This window comes from Pongo pygmaeus, chromosome 9, assembly GCF_028885625.2.
Source record: "Pongo pygmaeus isolate AG05252 chromosome 9, NHGRI_mPonPyg2-v2.0_pri, whole genome shotgun sequence".
In the NCBI taxonomy this organism is placed as follows: domain Eukaryota; kingdom Metazoa; phylum Chordata; class Mammalia; order Primates; family Hominidae; genus Pongo; species Pongo pygmaeus.
This window is the reverse complement of record NC_072382.2, coordinates 14013954-14022951: the sequence shown is the minus strand read 5'-3', so window position 1 is coordinate 14022951 and position 8998 is coordinate 14013954. Positions and strand designations below refer to the sequence as shown.

At 54.5% G+C, this 8998-nt stretch overlaps 1 protein-coding gene across 4 annotated transcripts in view; it reads right to left on the bottom strand.

The window, feature by feature from the left end:
• Positions 1–303: 303 nt before the first annotated feature.
• The window catches only part of VPS37C (VPS37C subunit of ESCRT-I), a 30924-nt gene continuing 22229 nt past the window's right edge, over positions 304–8998 (bottom strand). For 3 of the 4 annotated variants that reach the window (XM_054439772.2, XM_063670879.1, XM_054439773.2), the window contains 4 exons: positions 8781–8879; positions 4081–4252; positions 3288–3370; positions 304–2584 (listed from right to left, as the gene is read on the bottom strand). In XM_054439772.2, the coding sequence (XP_054295747.2) occupies positions 1865–2584; positions 3288–3370; positions 4081–4252; positions 8781–8873 (1068 nt within the window). In that variant the 5' untranslated portion in view covers positions 8874–8879 and the 3' untranslated portion in view covers positions 304–1864. Of the gene's footprint in view, positions 2585–3287; positions 3371–4080; positions 4253–8724; positions 8880–8998 lie in introns of those variants that run through there. The other variant, XM_054439777.2, reaches the window with a different exon arrangement.

Sequence of the window (8998 nt, the reverse complement as noted above, 5' to 3'; positions counted from 1 at the left end):
CCTCGTGGCATCCTGTGGCCTTGCATGCCATTGCTCTCAGTCCAGGACCAGGACCAGGCAAACGCAGGCTCCAATAGGAAAACGGCTAAGAAAGAAAGCGGAAGAGCGGGAGAGGGGAGGTAAATACTCCCAGGGCCAGCCCTGGAGCGAGCGGGCAGGGGAGGGCTGACATCCAGACGGATGGCGCTTTGGGACGTGAATCACAGAGGCCCCTCCAGAGAGCACGATCTGAAGGCTGCAGAAGATTTCAAGGCACCCACGTGCAACCACGTCTGCACTCAAACCCACCAACAACACACCACATGTGACTCATCAAAGTTTATTATGGCAATTAATTACACAAACATACAGGCGGTCGGTCATCCAGCTCAGAAGCACTCAAACCAGTAGAGTCCATTAGTGATTTCTCTTTATAAATAACTTAAGAGAAGCAAGCACATTTGGTAAAGAACTGGCAGCGCTGACCTAGCGTCACGCGGATGGCACGTAGGCCGGGGAGGGGCAGGCACCAGAAGGTCAAGGTCCCTCCTTGGCCCCAGCAGCCCCGGGCCCACCAGATGCTGCGTCCTCAGGTAGTGGACATTTCAAGGCACGTACAACTTCCTAAGCAATAGCAGCTCCAGGCTCTTCCCTGAGACCTGGTTTACCTCTGAACAACCAAGTTAACACTCATCACACCCCCTTTGTCTATTGTATTCATTCTTATTACTGAACATGCCCCAAACCCCACAGTGCAGGGGGCTGCATATTAAACAGAGACATAATCCCCGCCCTTTACATTCTGAAGACAGGGAGGTGCGAAAACATTGCCCCTAATGTAGTGATGGTGTTTTTTCAAAAGCACCATTTGGGAAGTTAGGTTAGGGCCTCTTTTGATGCCTGTCTTAGGATGGACACTGGCGGTGGGAGGATTACATCAACGGAGTGAGGAGAAGGGGAGGGGAAGGGAGGGGCTGCTTGTGAATGAGATTCAAGGCACTAAAGGAGTGGATGGATGCGTGGGCCTCGGGTAAAGTCGCCCTAAAGTGGGGGGCCCCAGAGGAGACAAGGGTGGCTGGGGAGGTGACCTGGCCCTCCAGTCCTAAACGAGCCCCAATGTGACCACAATCTCCTGGGCTAGAGCTGCCTGCTTCCCTCTGGCCAGAGGGCCCAAGGCAGCCCCCTGGGTTCTCCAACCAGTGCAAGCAAGGTCTGGGGACAACCTTCACAACCCCCAGCCTTCTTGCCGGGCTGGCGCTGCTGCCACTCAAATAGGACATAGGACAAGCTTGTCTGACATCAGCTACTGGAGTTAAATTATGGCTTTATAGGACTCAAATCTGTTGTTTTTCCCAACTCTGTTCTCTCCCTCCAATCCAACCACTGCCACAGTGCATTGGCAGGCTAGCCTTGAATGGACTGGACAGACACCAACAGCTGCATCCCTTGGCATGGGGCTCCATGTCAAATACGCCAAACCCCAGGGGAGACGGAGTGGGCTGGAGACCCAGGGCCTCCTCATCGAGATAACTCTGCACTGGGTTCAAATGGCCCTGAGTGCAGCCGCAAGTAGATGCTCATAAATGCGCACATGCGCTCACTCACACAGACACCGGCGAGGGGTGCTGGACTCCAGCCTGGCTAGCACCGCTGCAGCCAGGCACTGAAAGGAGGGGCTTCCAAGAGGACCTCCGGCCAGAAGCCAGCAAGTGCCAATGACCAGTCACACCGCCCAGTGCCTTGTCCCTCCAAGGCCTCTGGGTGCCGACGCAAGTCCACAGGGAGCACCAACGCCACCTCCAGTTGATCCTCGAATCTTGGCGATGGCTGGGCCAAAGGTTGAGCGTGGGTGGGTCTAGGGAGGGGCCGAGGGCCAGGAGTGTGTCTAATACCCAGGCCAGGCAGGCCCCGGGGGTGGTGGGAACCCATAGGGAGGGGCGGGCCCGGGGGGATAAGGGGGCTGCAGGGGCACTGAGGGCTGGGGCTGGCCTGGGAAGCTGGGGAGCTGAGGCTGTATTGGGTAGGGAGGTTTCCCTCCTGTTGCGGGGTAGGGGGACTGTTGAGGATAACCAGGACTGAGGGCCCTGCCTCCCGCCAAGGGGTACCCAGGCCCAGAGGCACCAGTTGGGGTCCCAGGATAGCCCGGCCGGGGTGGCGTGCTCCTCTGTGGGGACCAGGAGTAACCAGCAGCACCCCTGGGTCCAGGCTGGGCTGCCGGGTAAGTGGGGCCCAGAGGCCCGCTGTAGAAGGAGGGCTGGGACACCACCGGGAAAGGGGCTGGTGGCAGGGCTCCATGGGCAGTGGAGCCCACAGGCAGGCTGGGGGACGGGCTGTAGGGCAAAGGGTAGGGAGGCATGGCTGATGGTGGCTGCGGCTGCTCTTCAACCACAGGGGGTGTTCCCTGGGGCACTGGGCGCACCGGGGGTGGTGGGCGGGGTGGAGGGGCATCGCCGGCCAGCTCCTGGGAAGCCCTGGGCTTCCTCACCACTTCCTGGAGCTTTTCCACACGAACCCGGCGCAGATGGGACAGCATCCTCATGGAGGAAAAATTCTCCAGGAACGTTTCCAGGGGCACCTCGCCCTCCAGGAACTTCTCAGCCATTGCCTGGAAAACATAAGGTCCAGTGACAACAGGGGCAGCTGGGATGAGTCTCTTGTTTTTCTCCAGGGTCTGAGTTCAGCTGCAGCCCTCCCACCTCACACCGCCTCGGGCACCCGCTCCTCTTCCCTGGCCATATGCCCCTTCTCACAGCTGATACATGGTACATGCACTGTCTCCCTCACTAGAATGTCAGTCCCTTGAGGGCGAGGACTGTCTCTGTCGTGGTCACCTGTCCTGGCACCCTGGCATCATGCCAGGCCCACAGTGGCCACTGCATATATGCGCTGAACACCTGGATGAGCACTAGCCCAGGGACTGGGAGGGCCTAGAAGCTTCTTCCACCCAGACACAGAGTGGACAGCACCAGTTTGCCCACAGAGGCTGAAGAGATGGCCAGAGGGAAGCAGGGAGAGTGGAGTAGGGAGCTGGCCTCAGCCCCTGGAGGCCTCCTGCTGTGCTCCCCTACCATTCGGGGCTGCGAGCTGCCCTTGTCCACTGCCACCCATTCTGCTTCAGCTAGTGGGACTGGGTTCCTGTTATTTATACCCAAAAGGCCTCCCCAGGACTAAAGATGTCCTTCACCTCTGCCATCTACGAAAGCTCCCTTGTTCCATGCTTTGCAGACATCTGCTCCTCCTTCCAAGGGCCCTTGCTGCAGGGACTGACACCCCGTCCAGGGAAGAGGGGTGTCGCCTCGCCCTCTCACCTCGGACTCTTCTTCAATCTTCATGCCTTCCACCTGCAGAAGGTCTAACAAGGTCCCCGGCTGCAATGCTGAAGAAAATTTCTCTGGAAGGGAGGGCAGAACGACTGACATTTGAAAAGTGCTTCCTGATTCGGTGTTAAAGGCACTTTGCATGCCCTCTGTGTGCATCCAGGCCCAGCCACCACCCCAGGGTCCACCAAAGGGTCCTTTCGGGTGGGCTTGATGAGCTCTTTTGGTCCAGTTCCTTAGACTACCTTCCTGAGCAGAGAAGGGCCCAAATGAACCCAGCCTAGACCTTGGCCAAGCCTCCCCTACACCATCCTGGGATGGGAAACGACTCGGGCTTCAGAGCCCAACTGACCCAGTTCTGCCTGCCAGCCAGGGGAGTTACCTAACCTGAGCGTCAAGCTCTCTCACCATCAAGACAAGGACCACCCTCCCACCTTCAAAGGTGTGACAGGTCCTGGGACACAGAGAGCCCAGAGCAGCTCAGGAGCAGCTCAGTAAAGCACAGAGCCTGAGCTGCCAGGGGTAACGGCAGCAGCAAAGGATGCAGGCTGTCTCGATTCAAATCCCAACTCCACCTATGTCTAAGCTGGGTGACCTTAGTCAAGTTCTTGAATCTCTCTGAGCCTCATTTTGCTTACCTATAAAATGGAGTAACAACAGTACCCACCCTTCTACGGCTGTTGTGAAAAAATGTACATACAGCACTTAGCACAGGGCTGGGAACACGGTGGGCCTCCGTCCAACCCTGAATGGGGACCCTGAGTTCACAGAGGAGCCACCCTACCCAGCTTTGCCTTCTGCTCCTGGCACCGCTCCACGAGCTTCCGGAGCTCCTGGTATTTATCCGAGAGGTTTGAGCGGCTGATCTCCAGGGGACCCTGGAACTCCAAGTTCCGCTCCGCCAGGCTCCGGTTGGTGGCCAGTGCCATCTCCCGTTCCAGCTGCAGGTCCTGGACCTAAAAGGGCAGGACAACAGAACCTAATGAAAATGTCCATCACCCTTAACCTCCTGGCAGCCTGGGTCGGGGCCTCGGGGGCACATCGCTCCCCTTGGGGCGGAGAGGCTCATCCTTGGGGCAATACTCAGCCCTCAACTAGTCAGACAAAGCCAGGTTCAAACCCTGAATGAAGTACTCTGCACCTCACTTAATCCTTAACCCACAGCCCATGAGGTGGAGACGCATGGGAACCTGGCGCTGAAGGTGAAGAGCTCGCCCAAGGCCACGTGATTGATATCCACGATGGAATGTGCAGAGCCCCAAGGAGGGGGTGGACCAATTTACATGAGAAAAATCAGAGGCTTTCTAGGAGGGAAGGGATCAAAAGTCCCAATTACTTATCCCCAAGCTTCAGAGTCAAGAGACCTACCATGGTGGGCTCAGGTGGCCCTGGCCAGATGCACAGGCAAGACATATAATGATTCCCCAAATAAAGTTATTGTGAGGGTTGAGAGAGCCAGGTCCCTGGACCAGACCATGCCACTGACTTAGGAGAGACCTGGACCTGCCTCCTAGGCCGCACCTGTGTCCTGCAGAGAAGCTGCACAGATGAGCCAGAGGGGCCAGCCTGGATGTTCCCTGCTGCAAACACTTCCCCAAGCCAAGTGGCACTTTACCCCTCTGCCAGGCTCTTCGTCGCTGCCAGCCAGTGAGGCAGAAGCCAAGGCACCCTTCCCAGCTGTTGTGATGTGAGGCCCCATGCATCCGCCAAGGAGTCCTCTTCCTAAGAGGAGGGCTGAGGAGTCAGACCTGCATGCTGAGCCAGCGGTGATGGTACACTGACAGCACCATGGGGCACCAGAAGAGACGCCTCGGCACCCGCCACAGGGCACAGGGAACAGCTCAGCAAGACTGACTCTAAGTCAGGCCCTCACTGTGCAGCTTCTCTGTGCAGCTTCTCCACCATGGTCAGCATGTGACAGACCAAGCCAGACTGGCTCATGCCCCACGAGACATAGGAAGCCCGTGGGCATTCTGGAAGAGGCGGCTTCGGGGAAAGCCTACCCCTTCTGCTGTCCCAGCTACAGGGGCCGAGGCCCTGCACTCTGGGGCAGGCCCATAGCCTCTTCTTTGTGCTCCAGATTGGAAAGAGGGATGCCACAGCTCCCTGCCCTCCCTGAGCCCTCCAGACGAGGCTGCCAGGGTTCAGGGATGTAGGGCCCAGGGTCTGTCCAGCCTAGAGCCCACGCTGCTGCCTTCTACAGACATGGTCTCATTCTGTCGTCCAGAATGAGTGCAATGGCATGACCACAGGTCATTGCAGCCTCAAACTCCTGAGCTCGAGCAATCTTCCTGCCTCAGCCTTTCCAGTAGCTGGGACTACAGGCACGCACCACCACACTTGGCTAAGTTCTTTTATTTTCTGTAGAGATGGGGTTTCCCTACGTTGCCCAGGCTGGCCTCAAACAATCCTCCCATCCCATCCTTCCAACAGCTGGGACTACAGGCACAAACCACCATACGTGACTCTCAATCTAATTTGTATTAGCCATGGAAACTTTACTTACATGGCTGACCCAGAGTGAAAGGCCTAAAGCCCTCCTGCTCACCCATCCCTTGCAGGGCCCCATGGATCCTCTGGCCTTCCTATACGTCCACTGCCTTTTCCCTGCGTCTAAACCAACAAATCGACGCTGTATCATTTTCCCCTAAATCTTGCCCTACTTATTTCTGCGTCCTGTCCCCATAGCCTTCTCACATCTTTCTCCATGAAGTGGGTCAATGGGTAGAAACATACAGGTAGACAGAAGAAGTAAGTTCTAATGTTCAACAGCTGACTGAGTAGGGTGACTATGGTCAGCAACAATGTATTGTATATTTCAAAGTAGCAAGAAGCATAAAATGTTCCCAACACACAGAAACAACAAATACTCAAGGTGATGGAGACCCTAAATGCCCTGACCTTAATTACACATTCTTTTTTTTTTTTTTTTTTTTGAGACAGAGTTTTGCTCTGTTGCCCAGGCTGGAGTGCAATGGCGCGATCTCGGCTCACTGCAACCTCTGCCTCCTGGGTTCAAGCGATTCTCCTGCCTCAGCCTCCCTTGTAGCTGGGACTACAGGCATGTGCCACCACGCCTGGCTAATTTTTGTATTTTTAGTAGAGATGGGGTTTCACCATGTTGGCTAGGCTGCTCTCAAACTCCTGACCTCAGGTCATCCACCCACCTCGGCCTCCCAAAGTGCTGGGATTACAGGCGTGAGCCACCGTGCCCGGCCTGATCATCACACAATCTATGCATGCAACAAAGACTCTCATCTTCCCCATAAATATGCAAAATATGCATTGACTTAGAAAACTGCATATCTATGCATATTAGGGATTCAGTGTGAAGTCCTCCCAGTCACTGAAAAGAGGTCAGTAAGACTAAAAATAGGTAAATAAAAGATGTTTTCTCATGTTTTGCTGCTTCTGATTTCAATCTGCCCTAGTATATTACCTTTGATGGAATAAGCAGAAAGAATCTATACTCATACAGATATATAGCTCGAAAAGGAAGGAGTCGCTACTAATCTTTATAGATAATTATCAATTTTCTTTGAATCTACAGCAAAACTCAACAAGAAGTATCTAATAGTTCTCAAAAGTTGCTATGTAAAATTTAAAAATTAGCCAGGTGTGGTGGTGTGCGCCTGCAGTCCCAGCTACTCAGCAAGCTGGGGTGGGAGGATTGTTTGAGTTCAGAAGGTAGAGGCTGCAGTGAGCCATGATGGCGCCATTGCACTCCAGCCTGGGCGACAAAGTAAGACCCTGCCGAAAAAAATAAAAAATAAAAAAAGTTGCAAAGTGGGAGATAAAACCATTTTGACTACCTTTCCTTAATAAGTTACGGGGTTTCCTTTCTATATCTGGCCCCCAACCCAAAGCAGCTCCCCTCCACACACCCCTCCCTGCACACTCTTCTACATGGAGAGAGCCCCTGCCAACTCCCTTCTCTCCAAGCCATGTCCATGTCCCAAACTGAGAGAGAGCTCCTGTCTCTTCTCACAATCCCACCGTGACTCGATGACTGTCTTACAGCCCACGATAAAAAAGTCTGCCAATGGTCTGAAGTCTAAGTGGCTTGTCCTGCTTCATTTCCACCTGATCCATGAGTGTTTTTTTCCCTCAGAGAGTTCAGATCGATGGGACAGGTGTGGCTGCACACCACAAAATTCAAATGCCTTCTGCCCAAGAGGTCACTTCTGCTCACATTTTCCGTGATTCTCTGCTTTCTCACGATTCTGTCAGCCTGCTCAGCTCTGCACACTCTAGAAGCAGGCCTTGGGCTTCCCATGGCACCATGCTCACAGTGCTTAATATGTGACAAAGGAACGCAGGCAGAGCTGCACTGTGCCCAGCACCAGGCCGGGCAGGAGCAACGCCGTGGCAGAGCTCACAGCCTCACAAGCCATTTGAGTCGGCCCTGGGGCTTTGACAAGCAAGCTTTGCTCCACATCCTTGCTGAGGACTGAAAAAGCCCTAGGGTGGTAGGATGTGGCCCATAGTGTCCACCTCTCCTCACAATCTGCCCACCAGGAGGTCTTTTCAAACCAATGTTCAGTCACCTCCAACCCCAGTAAAGATTCCTCACTTAGGCAGTAGAGCAGGCAGCAGGCGGCAAGAGCACAAGCCAGAACAGGAGCAGGGGACTCACCAGCCTGGCGCCCCCCATGGCATGGAAGCACGGAGACACTGGATGGGGAGCATCATTATTTTTCTCAAAAATACAAGTTCACAGAAGAGACACACCATACCTGCTCATCCGTGCAAGTAAACATGTACTCCAAATGCAAATCAAAGGAGGTGGCATTACTTGCGTTCGTGTCTCTCCCTCACATTAGGGACAGGAAGCGGGAGCTTCCAGAACAACGGATGAGCTGCAGCCACTCAATGGGTGACCGTGGGTATTTCTGGCTGTGTGGCCTGACCTCTCCCACCTCACAGGGGACATCCCAGGGTCACAGGAGATGCTAGCGGCAGGGAACGTCCTTTATTAAGTGTAAATCTCTGCAGAGGCAGGATTCTGTTTCTTTCCACAAGGACTCTGTGATTAAGAGCGAGAGGATTAGGGGCCAGTTATGAGGAGAAACAGGATCAAATGGGAGACGAGCTAGATCTCCGCCCAAGAATGGCTCCTAGAAGCCTTAGAGTCACCTGGAGATACGGGATCGCACAAAGCTCTTGGGGAAAATTGGGTACAAAACCATACCAGTGCTTTGAGTAGCTGCCTCCAGATTTGGGCTGGAACAACAGTGTGGGGACTCCCGGGGCATCTGGGTCCTGGAAAGGCACCAGGAGGCAGTGGACTCCCCAGCACTACCAAGAACTCCCAGGAACTGGTCTGAAGCTTCAGGGATTCCTCTGAGTCCAAACCAGGATGAAGTTCACAGAAAAGGGAGATGAATTTGGCCAAAACTTCCAATAAGCCAGCATCCTTAAAAAGCACCTCTTAACAAGCCTCTTCTGCTGGCCTTGTTGGGTCCCATACCAGCCTCCCTCTACCTCAGGGGACTCCAGGGCCAGCTGGTCAATCGCCTCCGAGTCATTCTGCAACTCCTCCAGCTCCTGCAGGGTCTTATCCTTCAGCGTCTCCATCCTTCCCTGTGAACACAGTGACACCAAAGTAACGAACGGGCAGCCCAAGACGAAGGGACCCCCGAGCCTGTACATGTGATTTATCAAAAACAAACTGGAGGTTTCCTGTGGTAATACCACTCCAC